The sequence below is a fragment of the Bombus fervidus genome, chromosome 13, assembly GCF_041682495.2.
Source record: "Bombus fervidus isolate BK054 chromosome 13, iyBomFerv1, whole genome shotgun sequence".
Lineage (NCBI taxonomy): Eukaryota > Metazoa > Arthropoda > Insecta > Hymenoptera > Apidae > Bombus > Bombus fervidus.
In genome coordinates this window covers 10516001-10535135 of record NC_091529.1, presented here as the reverse complement: position 1 = coordinate 10535135, position 19135 = coordinate 10516001, and the positions used below count along the sequence as shown (strand labels likewise).

General features: G+C 46.0%; 1 protein-coding gene across 2 annotated transcripts in view; it reads right to left on the bottom strand.

Annotated features, from left to right (window-relative positions):
* The window catches only part of Orb2 (cytoplasmic polyadenylation element-binding protein orb2), a 61147-nt gene that overhangs the window by 30569 nt on the left and 11443 nt on the right, over positions 1 to 19135 (bottom strand). For both annotated transcript variants that reach the window (XM_072015688.2, XM_072015689.2), the window contains one exon: positions 18444 to 18552. In XM_072015688.2, coding sequence (XP_071871789.1) covers positions 18444 to 18552 — 109 coding nt within the window. The remainder of the gene's footprint in view (positions 1 to 18443; positions 18553 to 19135) is intronic.

Sequence of the window (19135 nt, the reverse complement as noted above, 5' to 3'; positions counted from 1 at the left end):
TTCTCTCGGTCTTGTCGTTATCTTGCCTTTTAACTGATTCCGTTTTTTTCTTTTTCTATCTACAAGTGAATATGCCATCGAAGAAAAATCGCTCGATAACGCATAGAACGTACGAGTCGACGCTATCGACGCTAACAGCGAAACTACCAGTCGACTAGCGCCGAACTCGACGCATGGAAATTTCCATCCAGACGAATTCTCTTCACCTTTGCCTCGCGCTTCTGTTCCACGTTCCACGTATATTTGTACTTCCTTCTCCATATTTTTTCGTTTTCGCCGGGCCGATCGATGCCACTCGCACACGCGAAATATATCACAATTGGTGGAAAAATAGCACGCTTTTACTCGTATAAATTACATCCAATTAGTTGCCGTTAATCGGCGTTAACATTAATCGGCGAAATTACGCGATCAAACGATTTAACCGTAATTGGCCCCGCTACGCCGAATTATAATAACCTTCGCGATAATAAATAGCGCGAGGAAGGGAATTGTTAAGATCTGTAAAAACGTTATATCTCCTCTAACGACGAACAATGTTATGCATACATATATGTTAATTCGATTGCTATATAATTCGTGGTGATTAAAGTTTGCCACTTGTATTTGTCAGAGGTTTGAAATACTTGAAAAGCGAAAATATAGAGATGATAAATAAGCAAAGAATCGCGTAAATCGATAAGTAAATATCGTGTGCTAATACGTGGTTAATATTTACATGACGTTGCTGTAACGTCAGCGGTCGTATACGTGGCATAGATCTGTTCGTTTTGCTCCAAAAACTCGCACGTAAAATGCGGGGGAGAAAGGTTGGAAATCGCGTTAGCAGAACGCCGCTCTGCGTGCCAATCCAAAACGTAATTTACTGTTGCAAATATCGTACACGTATTTCGTGCACGTTTCGTACGATGCGATCGTAACGAATCGCAAGAAAGCTATACGATACGAAACGAAACGGCAGAGAAATTATGGAAAACTTGGTCGAGTAAAACGCTTTGATTACACGATCGGTTCGCTGAATCGCGCGGCCTTATTATCAAGATGTTGAAACAGAAACGTTGGCGTTATTGCTAAAGAAGGAAATCGATATCTTATCGGGGTTTCGCGATAACATCGAATATCCTGCTCGCAAAACCCTAGATATATACGTTTTACGTATTAAACTACACGTTTGTTTCTTTGCAAAGCGTATAGGCAAGTTGTTAGGATGTAGGTCGTAGATCCGTAGATTTCCAAGTTACGGTTTACGCAAAAAGAGGTCAACGGTAATGCAAGGTGCATACATCCAGCTGATCACGAATTCACCGAAACATTTCGCTTGTTCGCGCATCAATGGAAACGCGATGACACGACCAACTTTCTTGCAGAACAAGTCGCTGCCGTTGGTAGCGGCGGAAACAAGAGTCCGTATAATGGCATGGTTTATTACGATCCATAGTTAGCTCGCGAAAGGAACACGTATTTCGTAAAATCGTAGACGACCTAAGCGTTCGTCGCAACGCTTTCCTAAATTATCCTATCATTTTTGTAATATCGCGCTCCGGTTGAATTATTTATAATTGTTTTTCGCTTTCTTATATTATTATTATTATTATTATTAGTAGTAGTAGTAGTAGTAGTAATAGTAGTAGTAGTAGTAGTAGTAGTAGTAGTAGTAAAATTACGTAAAATCATTGTCACACCATCGATAATCGGAATACAGGTAATCGATGAAACGTCCGAGTCTTCGAACGCTACCATTCTTTTTGCCTATGCACGACACGTGCACTAAAACGTACGAGTTATATAATTATTCATTGTTACTTACGTAACGCCGTAATCGCCGAGCGAACCAAAGGAATACGAGATAACGGAAATGCGAAATACGGTCGACGATACAGCAACGTCAGAGGTAAATATACGTGTACTATGCAAGTTTCTGGAAACGGATGGATCTCTAATTGTAAGCTTGGAGTCGAGAAAAACACACGTGCGAACAAACAGGGGGAAAAAGCTCGGTGATGTAACTGGATTCATCGGTAGACGCGAACGAGCGTAATCGAAAGATCCCATCTGGCAAAAATTCGGCCTGCTACGATTTATTTTCGAACGATCGGTCAACCATCGACGAAACGAAGTTCGTCGACGAACAACGGCTCGTTTTCCACAGGTTCGTGTTCGCGACGTTCGACAGTGGATTCGACCCGATCGTAACTAGCCAAAACGTTGCAAGCAACGGTCACGATGTCCGTCTCGTTTTCGAAAGTCGGTCGAGGCTGTTGCGACAAGGGACAAGTGGTTGAGAAACAGCGCAAAGGAGAAAGGGGCATTTTGTTCAACGCGAAAGAACCAACTATGAATCGTCAAACGTTCGTGTAACGATAGCTCGTGCGTAATGTAGATATCGGGTCTAACGTTCGATGGGCAAGGGATCGTCTATTTACGTTAGACCGATATTATATATACAGCTAGAACAGCCAAGGTTCCAGTTAAAGGTCGGTACAATCCCCTTCGTTGTGCATATTTCTCATCGAATCGACTACCCTACTGTTACCAGACCTTTGAACGTTTCGAATCTAACGCGTTCGCTTTGACCTATGGAACAACATCCGCCAGAATAATTCTCAGGATTTCAAATATCGCGATACGCGTACACACGGAATAATACGGAGAAACGCGAACTGATCCAACTTTTTTCGAAAATCTCCGTGATTTCCTGCGCGTTTTCGCAGAACGGAAAACATCAAAGAGAAAAGGAAAGATTACATTCGTTTGTCTCGACGTAATCTTTCGACGTAAAGAACGAGGAATTTTTCTATCGTCTATCCGTATATCTACTCGTTTAACTCGATAAACGGTACGGTTCTTCGACGATAGTACCTCGATCTCGATCTTTCTTTCTTTCTTGTACTTGAACGTTTGAACGATAGCGCGACGATAGCGTAAAATGCCGGAATAATTACGACGTGAATAAAAGATGGTAGAGAGAAAAGGAGACGAAAAGTATCGGCGGTGAGGCGTTACCAAAGAAAAGAGGCGAAAGAAGGCGTGAAGGGGTACGCAACCTGGATCAAAATGCATTCCAGCACGAAGTACACAAGCAGGGAGAGGTTTTCCCGAGGGGTAGAGTGTGAAATTGTGCGGGTCAGGCCAGGTCAAGGCACTCTATCGGCGAGCGAAACAGAGGGTGAGCTAAAAATCGCGACTCGCGCTACGAATCGATATTGTATCTGTACGATTTCACGAATACCTGTCTTACGCACAACAATTCAAGTGCAAAATCTCGAAGATAGAATACAACGGTACAATTCTAACACGCGTTAGCACGAACATCGAATCGCACAATTTGAATGAAAGACGAACGATCGTATTATGTAAGCGTATCTCGCAAAATGTGGAATACTATTCGTTTCTATTATAGCGTGCGTACGTGGTTTCCTGCGGTCGAGTGTGAAACAGGTGCGTGGCACCTGACGTACCTGAGGGACGAATCTTTTAAAGTTTAAAAGGACGTTCTTTCGCGAAAATCCACAATGGAGACCGTTCAAGCGTTTCAACACGATACGACACAAAACGATTCATTACGATACCAGAAGCGTGCGTGACACGGACATCCCTCTTTGCCACGTGCACGCGTAAATACATACCTACACACTGGTGCGTTTGGTATCACGATTGTCATCACCCATCATCGATTTGTTCGACTCAACGCCGTTCGAAAATAGCAATTATTTCTCTTTCAGTTATTCCAATTTGAAAGTACTTGAAAACACGGCAGTTGTCGTTAAAACGTAATATCAATTACCAACGTAATATCAATGGTGATTGACGGACGAGCAGAGTAGCGCATTCTCTACGCTTAAATTATATAAACAGGAAGAACGAAAAAAGAATAAAGGACAGAATGGAAATTTTCGAACGCGCTCTTTCATTCTTGCTTGGAAAGTATTTGTATGTTACGACGGGCACAGTCATCGATGAATCGTCATTGAAAGCTGTGTATGTGTATATACGGTATATATATTTGATGTTGTTTATCAACTACCCCCCCCCCTCCCTTACTCCCAACACGCCATCGTTTGATGTCCTCTAGTAATATACCGTCTCTTCCCTACTCCTATCGTAGTTACAGAAATTAAGGCACGCGTATAGATACTCGTTACGAGATTAGAAAAGAAACTTATTCGAAAGGGAGTAGTCGCAAAGGATCCACGCAACGTTAAGGGGGGATTAGCTCGAGACAAAAAGAGCGGTGAAAAAAAAAAAGAAAAAGAAAGAAAGAAACGTAGCGCTCGCGACGACGAAGAGCGCGAGGCAGGATGCGCGGCTACGCGGGTGCGAGGTGCGATCACGTGGCGGGACACGCGTCGACGAACTCTCGGCTCGAGCCGAAAACGGGCAGGCTGCACGGAGTGTGGTTGCGTCACCGTGCTCCGAACCCGTGATCACCCCGCGCGGCCTCTTTGCGAAATTCGAGAGAACCATCGAACGCCATACACGCGACACGACGCACGAGCCTGGTCTCGCTGCTGGAAGGAGCGAGTACGAACGATCGTTCGTTCAACGCGACGACTAACCTACGACAAGTTTCATACTCTACAAGTACATAATATAGGCACCTTTATTGGGGAACGTGGTAGTCCAGATGTCGGCGGTTGAAGGTGTCTCAGCCGGCGCAGCGCCGAACGCGCGAAACATCTTCTTCCGCTATATGGATTCCTATGGGTGCGACTACGGTCGCCCGATGAAGCCGTTGAATCTTTTAACGCGAATGTTTCGACGGTAATTCGTAGGTTACACCAAAAATCTTTTCGACTCCGTTTTCGTCTGTTGCCGTTGGTTGTTAAACTCGTTCCCCGGTCCGTCCACTCGGCCCGGTCACGATGGTCGCCGCGCACTTTGAACCTCACCTCGGCGAACGACTCCTCCTGATTTTCGATAGATTCGGCACTACGCGGGTGACACGGAGCGACTGCACGCAACAGGACGTGATCAGAGCATCGGAAGTTTCGAGTTTATGCACAACACACATACGGACAGGAACGGCACACTAACGGGCGCGAGCAGCCAGGCCGAGCACCGGAGTACCGGGGTACCGTTTGCCGATGAACCCTAGATAAAGTTTCCTCCTCCACTATCGAGTCACTTAGCACACACTGGGGCGATCTTCGATTCCACACTGCTACCCACCGCGCACTTTTATTCTTATTTCTATTTTTCCTTTCTTTCTTTCCCTACCCACCCTCTTTCTTCTCACTCCTTTCTTCCTGTATTCCTTCTCTTTCTCCGTGTATCTTTCTGCTGTTCCGCGCACTATCCTTCCTCGTATTTCACCGAACACGCAACCAAATTAAACACGTATGTAGTACACGTAGTGTCGCTACTGTATTACCCGTATCGCATCCCAAAGACGAATGGATTTAAACGGTGTATCTGGATTAACACAAAGTTAAGCACATGTCACGGCCGACGAGGCGAGAGTATTAGTCGCTACGTCGTTCGTTTATGCGATATGCGGTTAAACGAACGGAAAAGTTGTCGCGCGCACTTTGCTTCGATTCAACACGTCCCTCGGCCGTGGTCTCTCGAAAACAGATCGTCGTTCTTTCTCTTCGCACTTTGCCGCTTCTTTCTCGGGTACTCGCTGCGTCGGCTTCGAACGAGCGTACGCGACACAACCGGCTATTTGTTTTTAGAAAAAGGCGTGGTTACGGTTACGGTCGGCTGTGTGTTACGTTTCCGACTGCGATTGCGCGGCGTGTGAATACGACGTATGATGCGCGCTGTCTGAAGTTCGCTGAAGGAATGGCCGCTCCGCGATGGTCCCCGGCCCCCAGGCGTGGGAGGAAGCTGGTAGCGCGCGGAGGTGCGGCGCGGCGAGACGAGGCGAAACGAACGTGGTGGGACGAAACGAAGCGAGACCAGGCGAAGAGAGGCGAAGAGAGGCGAAGAGAGGCGAAGAGCGGCGAGACGAGGCGAAGTCCATGCGGACATATATGTACGCGCGCGGTGTGTGCGCACCTCTACCGTTTCTACTCCGTTCTGTGTCGACACGTCGACGTGTGTATGTGGTAGCGTTCTCGCGCGCCGGTGTCCGTGTCCGCTGTTCGTCTGCGAACGAGCGCGACAGAGTCGGAGCACGCGCGCAAAAGGGATCGATGGCGCCGCGGCGAAGCTACCCGACCACTACTCCATCGGAGCCACATCGAGCGAAACGCTACTATACGACCAAAGGAGATACAGGAGTCGTCCACGAGCACACGTTCAGTTTCGCGCACGTACACGTGCGATCGCGGAGAAAGAGAGAGAGAGTACGTCAGGGACAAACCAACGACGCGAGTCAAAGCGAGTTCGAACGATGTATGCGAGATACGGCTCGATGACGTACTAGGAGCAAGTGGATGGAAGAGCGAGAGGCGGGACTCGTACCGCAGGGACGTAAACAAAGTCTCGAATACCCCGATGTAAACCTTACGCGTCGTCCTATTTGATGCTTCGTGGCTTGTTCGATGTTTCACCGCGATCGTAAACGTAAAACGAGTCGCTGATAAATCTGAATCTGTTATCTCACCTGTACCTAAATCCGGCCGTTGGGAATAAAAAGACAGGTTCGGTCATCTCGAAATACGATCTCGAATTACCGCGGTTACCACGGGGTTCGGACAGAGTTCGTGTGAAAAACGATCGAGGATAGAGAAGTTGATAAAAGATAAAAATGGAAGATGGAGGACGGGGCACGCGTGTACGTGTAAAAACACAAGCGGAAGCTATACGACGTATATCGTACGAATGTAATGGAGGCAAAAATGGGAAGAGATATATGTTGTTGCGCGTATGTACGCCTCTATGTTTATGTATGCGTGTTGATATACAGATAGATAATCTCATACGCATACGTGCGTATATAGCGCGCACGACCCCTCGATAGTCGCGTTGCCTCCGTTCATGTTTCAGCATTGAGACGCGATGACTCAAAAACAAGCGTGTGCGTCGTATCAACGTATTAGTATAGCGCGTACATCTATCGCCGTCGATGTACATATGTAACTTCTTATCTAGCCGTGCATCCTTTCTCTATTTATTCGTTTCTTTTATCCTCCTGTTTACACACCTTATTTCAACATCTATTCGAATTCAAGAGCGGCATTGATCCTCGAAATACGTATTTTTACACCCTATCGAAACGAAGAAATTAACGGAGAAATGGACTCGTCGTGTTCTCTTCTCGTATGCCGTTCAAACGTATCGGTGTGGAAACAGTTTTCGTAGCCATTGAGCCACTGTGTACGGTCAACGTTTTGTCGAAAGGAACGGATCATCTAATCGATCCGAAGAATCTCGAAATTAAGTATAATATATTCAGCGACAGTCGAGCGTAATCTTAACCGTATTATACAAATGAAAGAAAGAATTGCAGCTGAATATCGTATCGACCGATTCAGCCGCGATCTCGCGGTCGTTTGGCGATCAACGAACAAATTGTGCGTACATTATCGCCGACGATTACGACTGCATCACCAACCAAAGAATAATAAAAAATGTTCTAATATTTCGTCCAAGCCTGTACAACGACGACAACGACGACGACGTGGAAGAACTGGATAATACGCTCAAGGTTGTTTGCTCACGAGCTCGCTGCTTATACGAGCGTTTCTGCATCCACGTGATATCGCGAAATACGCGAACGTTGTTTCGGCGCTTCGTCGGTTTCTTCGGTTACGCGTCGAATCCGTCTCGAAATCGAGTCGAATTTGTCCGCCACTGACGTCCTTTTTCTACTACCTCGCGCGCATTCGAAATTCCAAGCGATCCATCCATCCCTTCCTTTCGAATCGTCCAAAAGATAACATTTGCAAGCGTATATGCGTATAGGCGGCTATAAACGCGTATCGCGATTCGATCGAGACAAAACTTTTGTCATCGTTACGATTTCTTTCTGTGGGTAGATAGACGATATTGTGAATAATTACGTAACATCCCTGTAACCTAGCATTTCTTGAATGTACTTAACCGTATCCACTCGGCATAATACTACTAGGATCGATACCTAAAACGTATTTGAACGATTGGATCAGTTTCGTGCACGAGCGAATCGATGGAAATCGAGTTTTTCGACGAACGTTACGCAAATACATCGGCCGATTTACCTACAAATGATTAATACAGCCCGTAGAAGCCGGCCACTCTTCCAACTACTCTTGCAAACGTTCGAGTAAACACCTCTGATTTGTTGCATCGATCCTAAGCGATTATGCACGGTTCAAGGCATATGGCAAACAGCGTGCACATGTGGTAATATCTATATGTAACGTTGTTCCGACGGCGAGAGGTGTACCGATACGAAGGATACTTTAATCGATGTTCAAGGTTAAACGGCAGAATTATTAGCGCTCGCGCTTGTTGCGACACGATCGCGGTTGCTCGTGCTCGTCTCGCGGTTCGACCAGTACCACGCCGATATGTAGACACGGTGTGTCGGCATTTTGTGACGCATAGCCGTTACATAATCGTTCAGCGTCGAGACGAGCCACGCGTGGTATAGGTCCTCGTGCTCGATCATCGTCGATCCAATTCGAAGAGTTCGTTGTTCGGCAAACATTCGAGCGATTAAGAGATTTGGCGAACAACAGCGGGAAAGCAGCGAATGAAAGAGAAGCGACGAATAACACGGCAAATTGTTCCATTCATATACGGTACGGTCTTGTCTCAGCCGTTAAACGATAATTGCAGAAAACGAATAAGTCGATGCAGGGACATACGAAAAATTAGAAAGTCAATTCGGTTGTTCGTGTTATTCCGTGTCTTGGAATCGCGCGACGTTCCAATGTCGTCGTATTTCGTAACCAATAAGCTGGCAACAGCTCAGCAACGGTCACCGATCGAACCATCGTTAATGAAAACTCTAAACAATGGCCAAAGGAAGGACGAAGGAATTTGCGTACGTAGCTTGATCGCGAAAATTAGTGCATGCATAAACGAGGTAACACGCACGCGCTTGCGCGGTACTCCACTCGATCGAACTGCGCAACGGCACGATGGAATTTCACGAAGCAGAAACTGCAGTCGTACAATTTCGAAACGTATCTTGTCGTAAACCAGCAAATCCGCTTTTCGTCCATCGCCTTTGTAACGCCAACGCGCTTCAACGTTTCTCCGTTCGTAAAACGAAAGAAAAGCTACCGCAAGCCGGACGTATAATTCGTTCGCGATCTTCCTGGCAAGTTTGTATCTCGAACGTAGGAAATATCGATCGTTGAGAGATATCGACGTTGAGAGGAAATGGCGAGGAGAAAAGCAACGGATGGAACGTTCCTTGGCCGAAACGGTTGGCCCCTAAGCTAAAATAAGCGGAAGTAAGCAGCACGAGCGCATCTAAATTTAGACGTGGACGTGTGCTCGTCGTTCGGCCTTTCGGCCATTACGCTACTAGCTTGCTCGTTGCATATCTGGCTGATGGGGGCTCGTGCTCCGGTTAAACGTGGAAGCTTCGATTCCAGCACCGACTTCGACATTGACGTGCACGCAATCCGGCCTGAGCATTTTAGGCTGCATGCATAATGGATATCCAAGATCCCGCCGAGTTGTGGAAAACTGGTCCCATTTGCATTTCGGCACATCGTATCTGCCTACCATTAGGCCTGCCTTTCGCTATTTCCACCGACACGCGATATCGAAGAAAAAGAACGCTCGCGTGTCATATTCTTGATCCTAATTTATGCGTTTGTTTATTGTGACAGGTGGCAACCCCGTGGATACAAAACGGGACCCCCCGTAACGCGGCAGATACGTATTATACGGGACCCGTATTACCTTGTTTCGTGTAAAATCGTCGAATTATAAAAGAGAAATCCACGATCTATAATTTCTCGCTTATCGATTCGCTAACGTTATTTTGCTCGCTAAATTGCCGCGCAGAAGGGCCCGAGTTACTCGGAAGCGGCAAAAGGATATCGAGAAAACCTGACTATCGTCAGAAAGCATGTTGTAAATTCTATGGAAAGGATCGATAGAATCGTAATTAGAGATACAGAAGTTTAGCCTGAAACTAGAGTGGACAAGTTCTCGCGGCTTTTACCGATACGAACCAACTTTTACCGCGATGTCGTCGTGGTCTTCTTCTTCCTCGTTCATCGATCTCGACGATTTTCGATAAAAAAAAAAAAAAAAGGAGAATGGTCTTTAACAACCGTCTCAATGGAGAGACAATGGACGGTCGCGAGGACGACTAGACTAGGGAAAATTTGTCAGCGATTTGGTATGTACGCAGCCTTATCGTAGATTCGGCGCGAAGGATGGCCGACACGAAAGCCCGTAGTACAAGATACGAACACGAATCGGCCGGACCAGCTGACTGCCAAAACAGCTGCGGCGATACACGCGATGATGGATCATTGCTTGCTCCGTTCCACTGGTTCGTCCTCTCTTCCGCTTCTCCTTTCCACTTCGACTCGACCTCTCGACTCGATCGTACGACTCTATGCGTTCAGCCAATTCCCGCTTAATTAGCCGACCTTCTTCTTTTCATCGATTACGCGTATATGCTAAAGAGATCCAAAAGCGAACAATCGACTCGTAACGTAACCTAACGTATCGCGTCGAACGTAATACATTATTTCTGCGATACGGTTAGAAATTCGCTCCTCTTCCACCTAGATGTTACAATTTTAAGAAATTCGAAGAAATCGATGTGTTCATAAAACTATAATTTATATATAAGTATACGCTCGTAACAAATACTTAAATATAGATACACGCGTATTTAATATATATAGATATATATTTGTAACAAGCTATCGCCTTGGTCTTTAATCGGGAAATTGACGTACGATCTATTTGAGCGGAATTTGAAACGTTTCGAACTGATTACCAACCGGGTATGCTTTGCCTCTCTCTTTCGAGAACTAGCTGTTTTATTTTTGACCGTCTTACGTAAGGAACAATGTTCGGTCGACGATCGAGGCGACAAACAGCGTTAATCGTACCGTGCGATTTTGCTGCTAATCTCAAAGTACACTCCAATTACCCTTTCTCAAGGTGCGCGTATCGAAGCGGCTATTATTCTTTAAGGAAAATACAAATCGCTGTTCTTGTTGCAGAGTCACGCAGTGACGAAGAGGTATTCGGTTTTCTGTACGCAATAAGACGTTTGTTGTTCCAAATAGAAAGTTACCGTTATCCAATCCTGACGTTGGATAAAAAGATTCAAAGGCCTTTTTCGTCTCTTTTTCTTACGATTAACCAATTGTCGCGTTGGCTTGGAGTCTGTCGGTGCCAAGGAAAAAATTGCTACGGGGAACGTAGACGAGTCGAGGTTAAAAACTATCACGTTCCATGGGATAAAGAGAAACGCCGAAAAACCGACACCGGCGAACTAATAGCTGGAGGAGAAGTACGGTCGTTCGAGCGTGCTCGCGATATTCTAACTCTGGTTCGTTAATTTTTTCGTCGCTTTACGATTCCAATGAATTTACCCGAGAGTCGTTCGAGCCTCTCGGAAACCACATTCGATCGATTCCATAAGTCGAAAGTACGTTTCTCAAATTTCCCTTAGAATTTACCATCGCTTCTGTCGCGTTGCCACGAACGATCCTGTACAAGCGGTTCGTTGCTCAAGAATCGAACATCGATCGCGCACTTATGTAACGAAATTAAAAAATTAATAAATAGTCGGTCGATTCGATCGAGCTACCTTTTCGAATTATCGCAGCTAACGTCCGAGGAGCTGCGCGCGTTGCAACGAATTGTGGTTGCGTCACGCGTATAACACCTTCAATGAAATATCGTAACGAATATGATATCTGATATCGTACACGGTATCCTTGAATTTATATAATGTCCATTCTTTCGTTATTCGTTAAGGCTTCCTTCGTTCCCCTCTATTCACGCCGGTCGTTCCTTTTCACCCTCTCCCTTCCTCCTATTTTCCCCTCCATCCATCCATCTACGCGTCTATCCGTTACTACACCTTACTTCTCGCACGATTCTTCCTACACGATAGACGAAACGATTGCGTAAGGATTTCTTCGCTTTTGTAAATAATTGGACGGTGCTCGAACGACCGCTTCCATCATCAAACAGCAATACGGAATTATAAGCGTACAGAAACTGTCTGTGGCCACTTTCGTCGTTGACTTTGACAGCCGACGATTGTTCTCCGTATCGACTCGTGTGTCTTACGGCGAAAGACATTTTTCCATGCGACCTATTGCATAAACGTAGAAAGACGCTAGTCATCGGAGAAATATTTCCGAACGGTGAGTTGCCACAAATACGAACGCATTTGTTCGCTTAATTCTTTCGAAAACTGTGCGTTTGAAATCAGTGGAGTCTACGAACGGAGGAAGGAGCACGGGGGTAGTTCGAGTCGCTCGACCGACGGCGATCGAACGCGATAGAGAGAGGAAATAGACGGAGAATAATGACGTTCGTTCCGGAGAATAATTTTCAAGAGACGACAAAAAATATTTAATTGCTGTCGGTAGGATCAAGCTGTTCGTTTCGATTCACGCTTCGATAAATAAGAATTATCGATGGATGGTAGATATTACGTAGCAGCGAATCGAGCTGATCGTTCTGTACACGCGCCGAATGCTTCTTTCTTCCGATTAATATTTCTCGTGCCTCTGTTCCGTTTCTTTCCTTCGTCGTTTTATCTCGCCGACGATCAGAAAACAAAATGTCAGATACCACAGACGCGTAATTACGTAGGAATTAAAAAGCGACGTAACACGTAAGACGGAAAATGCAAGCTTGATAGGTTACAAGTGCAAGGACGAGAAAAGAGTCTGTTAGGTGTCCCCGAGCGAGTAGCATCAGCGATCGCGCGTGTCGCTCGTTCGTTCGCCCGCCAACCGCTTTCATCCACTCTCGTTCTTGCACCCTTTTACCCTTTTTATTCTTTGACGTAAGCCTTTTGTCCCTCAGGATATTTGCGGAGCTTTGTTTCGTCGACAGTATGTACAGCGGCTTAAATATACGTCGCTAATGGCACGGAACCGAAGATACAAAGGGTTGCTCGCTACTGCTACCGTTCTTACTATTACCGCCACTGCCTGCTGCTGGATGCTGGCGTGTTTATTTATAATTTGACCATGGTCAAGAAAGGAACGATCGAATCGGTGGAAGCTAAAGATCGACTTTCAAAGCGGACAAAGTTACTCGAACGATGCGAAGAATGCAATCTTTTATAAATAAGGAAATAAAATAAAGCCGCGCGACGTAACGCGCAACACGCTCGAAAGACCGAAAGAATGCGTTCTTTTATAAATAAGAAAATAAAAAAAGCTTGTACATAGTACGCAACACGCGTAAAAACGTCGAAAGAGCGATCGAGCGATAGATGGTAAACAAATTGCACGTACAGAGGCTCGCGAAAGTATTCGAACGCTTGTAGAAACGTAGAGACATCGCGCGTTTAAAGTACGAAAAATTTCGAAATTTTATTAGTTTTCCAACGAAACGCGACTATTAATCAAATATCTTTACGAATTTTAATTTTCTATGGCGAGCGTTCGAACGTTTTCGTGCGCCAGCGTACACGCGCGTAACGACGGCCGAAAGTCCCTTCGCGTTGCGCGAATACGATGTACGAAGAGCAACATTGCAGGTCACTGCAATGCGGCTGATGGTGGCAGTTGGTCAATAGGCAACCAGCCAATTCTGATCGAATTTAAATAAGCCCTTGTGCCATTTTGCACTGTCAGCTTCGAGTATAACGTTTTTAAAGAAACCTTTTTTTGCTTAGTCCACGGAGCGTGCTCGCTACGCGGTACGCACGAACGATGCAACGCAGCGCCACGTTGATCGATGACCTGAGATCGGAAGATCGAGGATCGAAGATCAAACGCGACGCGAGTCGCGTACGTCTGTTCGCTCGATTAATAAACTCGTCCAACATCGACGGATCGACAACTTGAAAACATTGCAATTTCAATTGAGTCTTCGCACCCTTTCGGTATTATAGAAGAATATTCGCTTTGTAAATAAATTTTGAAACGCAGCGTGCGCTTGCGCGATGCCGAGCCGCTTACGATTCCTTTTACAGGCCGCCTAGAGATGGCGGCACGCGCCTTTTCCACTTTGCGTGTCGTTCGAAGAACACGTCACGCGTATACTCGGTCGGTATTAACGCCACGGATTAAACGCAAACTGCTCGACAGATTGGCAAACATCGATGACTCGAGAATTCCACGAGTCATTCGCGGGATTTATGACTCTGTTCGAACACGTTATTTATCGATCGGCGTATATAGTTCTCTTACAACGGAAACTTATTCGTAACATATTACATTCTCCTTCGTTTCTTCGTTTCAACTTCCAGAGCCCCTCTACGTATATATACGTATATAGGGGTGTACAGTACCGTGTACAGCGTAGCGTAGTATTCGGACTTGCCACGTTTTCCGGGTTAAATATACAAAACTATCGACGAGAATACCGAAAGATAGGAACTTATAGGAAAAGTAGAAACTCTACCGAACAAACAGGAGAAAGGATCGTCGGGTTTGTTCGTTGGTTAAATTATTTTTCCTTCCACACGACCCGAATACTATTTTCAGTCACACCTTATCGCTTTATACGCTTATTGTTTGCACCGTTACCGTCTTATCGGACGTCAGCTTCATTTTTCAGATTATTATCTCTAATTCACACCCGACCGTTTTATCGTACTCCGCGACGTACGAGAGAATACTATTTCGGAAATTGTTTGCTACTTTTGGTAGCTTGATAAACACGTGGCAGAAATACCTCTTCGATAACGAGCACGACCATAATTGCCCGTGTTGCTCGAGATGCGAAAGATTCGCGAACGATGGAAAAACGCAACGAACGATCGGACAACTTCGATCGAATCGAATATTTAGAACGAGCAGGTTTCACCTTCACCGTGGTCACCTGACAACTTTTTTTTTTACATGGACTTGGATCGATAGCTGCGGTCGCATCCTCGAGACATCGTCGCATATTCTCGGCCAATATCGCGTCTACGCGGCGCCATTTCATAACGGACGAAAGCTTCGTAGCCGATGCTACGCAACAAAAGGATTGTCACTCGTTTTTCGTCGTGAACGAAGCTCGATTCTATCGCCTAGCTGGGACGAGAAATTGGTTTTCGTTTTTCTGGATGGATTAAGGTCGAGAATTGCGGAAAGACAGTCGAGTCGATTCAGCGGGATCGATACGAGAATGTCGTGTCGACGCTGTAACGCGTAGCGTAGTAGCTGTAAAGAAAAAGCTCTGCGATTCTCTTCGTTTCCTCGTCAATTCCGCCTGGTTTTTACCTAAGGGTTGTTTCACACTTGTGACGCGATCTCGCGATTTCGTAGGATCGTATCCTTAATGACACGGGTCCATAGTGGTCTATGAACGAAATTTAGTAGCTTCGAGATAACTTACAGTTCTGAGTTATCAAATTCGTAACTCGGATTAGCTTGCTATTTAAAAATACGAAGCTATCAAATCTCGCAGCGTCGCTGCTATATGTAAAGTCTTGACGATATCGTCGCAACCACTAGTTTACATCGTGTGAAAAATCTCGCTACTAAATTACGTATCGTCCTCGATAAAGAAGGGGATGAAAGAGAAAGAGTAAAAAAAAAAAAAAAAAGAAGAAAGAAAGAAAAGAAAAAGCGAACGAAACGTTGCATCGGAAGATTAATTCTTGTTTTCTTCACAGATCGAATCTCGAGTAGAGGCGCACGAGTATTTATGTATTTACGCGGTGTCCTTTTTATCCATTCACCTTTTCAATTACAGGCGTAGCGTTTGTTGGCAGTAGCGAGATGGGGTGTGCGAGAAGATAGAAAGGGAACGAGGGGTAGAAAGCACGATCCAATGAAACCCTAGATGGTTGGAGCGCGGCGTAAAACCACCCTCTATGAATCCCGTCGGCGTTACTAACCGATTACACGGTACACGTATGCGCGATATATAGGTCAGAGAATGCAATCGTAAAGCCCGTGTCGTTCAAGGACGGAAAGTTGGCCGCTAGTTAACCGCTAGTTACTCGCCGTGAGATAATCTGGACGAGTGCGCGCACGCGATCCTATCAATGGGACACGTTCGCTCACGCGGGATATTGTTTTCATCGTACGATATCGAAACGATTTAAACGGGTTATAGTTTTCATCCGTAATCGATAGAAATCTTGGTCCGTAAAAATACCGAGCGGAAGGAAATTATTCTTAAGCATTGTTCGTGTTTAACTACGGTGCGACGCGATGCAGTATAAAAACGCAGCGATAACGCAAAATCGATCCGCTTATTTTCGAAAGGATCTTATCGACGCGAAACACGCGATCGTTAGAGTCCGAGTAGCGTGATCGTTCTCTCGATGTGGCTTCTAACGTGCGTTTGATCGTTCCTTTCGTGCTTTCGTAACGAAGTCTGCAAACCCGAACCACGAATTTAAGCTCGAATAATTACGACCGCCGATACGCGTGTATTCGAATTTAAGGCGCGATTTTTCCGCTTTTCCTCGGCATTTAGCAAGAGGAACACGCTCATCGGTTAGAACGAAGGACGACGCGAAGAGTGTTTCCTTTGGTCCAAAAGATGGCTACGCGACGCTACGTATATACAGCCGGACTATCGTTGCCGTCTCGAGGTTGCACTCGGATTTTCCGAGACTTGACCTACTGGTGCGGTTTAAAGTGCCATGCTGACACTTTTAAAGATGGCGCCGTAGCAAGCACGCCCACTCAACCGAGCCTTACAATGCCTCAAGAGAGGTTTTTGTTCTAGAATAAAGACGGGTTCGCACTCTGGCGATTTGCTATCCCATCCTAGCTCTCAACCCTATTATTCGTTTTTCATCGAAGAGTATCTTCGACTAGACGTCGTTTTGCGAAAGGGTTACTCCTTATAACTCCTCTATTCTTCCAGCCATCCTCTTTCTCTCCGCCCTCTATCGAAGCGTAAATTTCTATCGGAAATTATCGTCGCGATCTATTCTTCGTTACCGCGAGCTTGTCCCCGGCCGATCGTTATTTCCGATGGTATTTCGATCGTGAAGAGATTTTAATTACGGCTATATGAGGGTTTGCGGCGAGTTAAAAAGGAAAGGCAGGACGTCTCCGATGGTCTCCGATGGTCTCCGAGGGAGCCGATAATTACGCGATCGAACAAAGTAGCTTGGCCAAAATATTTTTCTATGCCTATCCCCGCTGCTACGTTCACCGTGTATTATTTCATCTTTCTGCAGCTTCTCGCATCATTCGCGAAACTCGACGAGTCGTTTCGACGAGTCTCTAACCTGTAACTCGTAACTCGTCGACTCGGCGATATTATTAACTGCGAAATTATCGAGCAAGGACGACATAATTCGCCGTGAATAAATAATCGCTTCATCGTGGGAAGGCAAATTTATCGACCTGCAAGAACCAAGGCGACTCGAGTCAACGAAGGAAGCCACTTTCACCAGAAGCTGCTAAATCCTACCAAGCTTCTTGGCAAGGATCTTCTTGTCGCGCGCGTTTCGTGCTGGAACAACCAGAGTAGTCGATTTTAAGACGTACGAATAAATTGCGTGGCTGTGGGAACTCGAGCGCGGTATCGTCGGGAGTGTTGGCGACGACATGGGTCGCTTGGTCCTTCCGGTGGTCGATGTCGGTGGCGTCGTACGGTTTCGGTGTGTAGACGGACCACTAAGGAAGAAGAGGCCTCGCGATACCACCCTTGCCCTTGACTGCAGGCGCGAGACCGCTTGTCTGAGGGTTGCGTCGGAGCTCGCAGACAGGGTGAGTAGGTGCGAGAAAGAAAGCGAGATCGCGACCGAGAAGGGAAGCGAGAGGCAGAGGATCGCGAGACGCAAAGCGTTTGCGAGTCTCCTTCCTACTTCTTTCGGCTCGGTCTCTATGTTGGTTCGCGAAGCTCAAGCTGGACGTGTAGATACAGTCGCGTCGAATCGCACAGAGTGTACGGGATAGAGCGAGTAAAGTGTGTAGAGTCGCGTCGAGTGGAGGGTGTCGAGGAGGGTTGGTCTGCGTTAAGTGGTCGGTTCGGCGGCTCTTTCGTTGGTCTCGTTGCTCGGAAAGCTAGTTGTCTTACTCCGCGCGCCGATCTACGATCTTTGCCTATCGACCACCTTACTTCGTTATATACGTTCGAGAACTTGTTTCGTTACGCACCGTCGTCCAAATCTTGTTTAACGTCCAAACCTTCTCCCGTTTCTGTTACGTTTTCTTTGTATCCGTTGAATACTGAATTTTTATAGTCACTTTGATAGTCGATCTTCAGATAGAGTTTGATCAAATTACGAAGAGACATCGAGACGATCGTATCTCGTACATGTACGCGTAGACGAAACCTTTCGTTAGGTTCTCGAGTCTTTCATCGTGTGATAAACTTTTCAACATTTTCGAACGACGATAACTTTGTATTTGCGGATTATCGCATCTTCTGTTCGGCGAAGTTCGGAAGCATCGAGTCTACGTTTAATTACGAGCATTGGAAAATCGACTTACCTTTCACGTGTTCAGAGGTATCCGCTGTACCTCGCATGATGTCGCTCAAGTAATGCTCCAACGTTCTCATACTGTCCAACGGTGAATTTCCATTTGTCGTCATACGATCCTGCAAAAACAGTAAAATTCGTTTGTTATTCAGCTTGCATCGAGCGGGAAATCGGACGGTTTGTCCATTCGTTTGGTAACAGGTCGTAAGAAGAGGCCAACGAATCGCTTCGAATATTCCGCCAACTGCGGGAAACCGATCGTTGGCAAACACGATTTACGAGGCGTTCGCTCGATTCGCAATTTCTACAGCGAACGAATTTTAATTTTTCACCGGTTCTCGTTATCGCGTTTCATCGAAACGAGCCTCTCTCGCGGAGAAAGGGCTTTTGAGGACGACCGAGTACCTCGATGGAAAACTTACCCGGCAGCGATGTCGCGCTCTCCGATGAATAGAGTAACCAAAGACAAGAAGAAAAGGAAGGATGAGGGAGATGAGAAAAGAAGCAAAGTTACGAGTTTAGTTTCCTCGGAGAAGGTTACGCGCGAACGAACGATTTAGCTTGCCGTAGTCTAAGATCCCTATTTTTAGACAGAAATGAAATTCTTTGTTTCAGAGATTTCGCTTGTCATTGAGAGTACGTCGGTTTTGTATCGTTTGGCTTCCTGCGCTTTCTTTCCTAAGGCTTCGGTCAAAAAGGGCC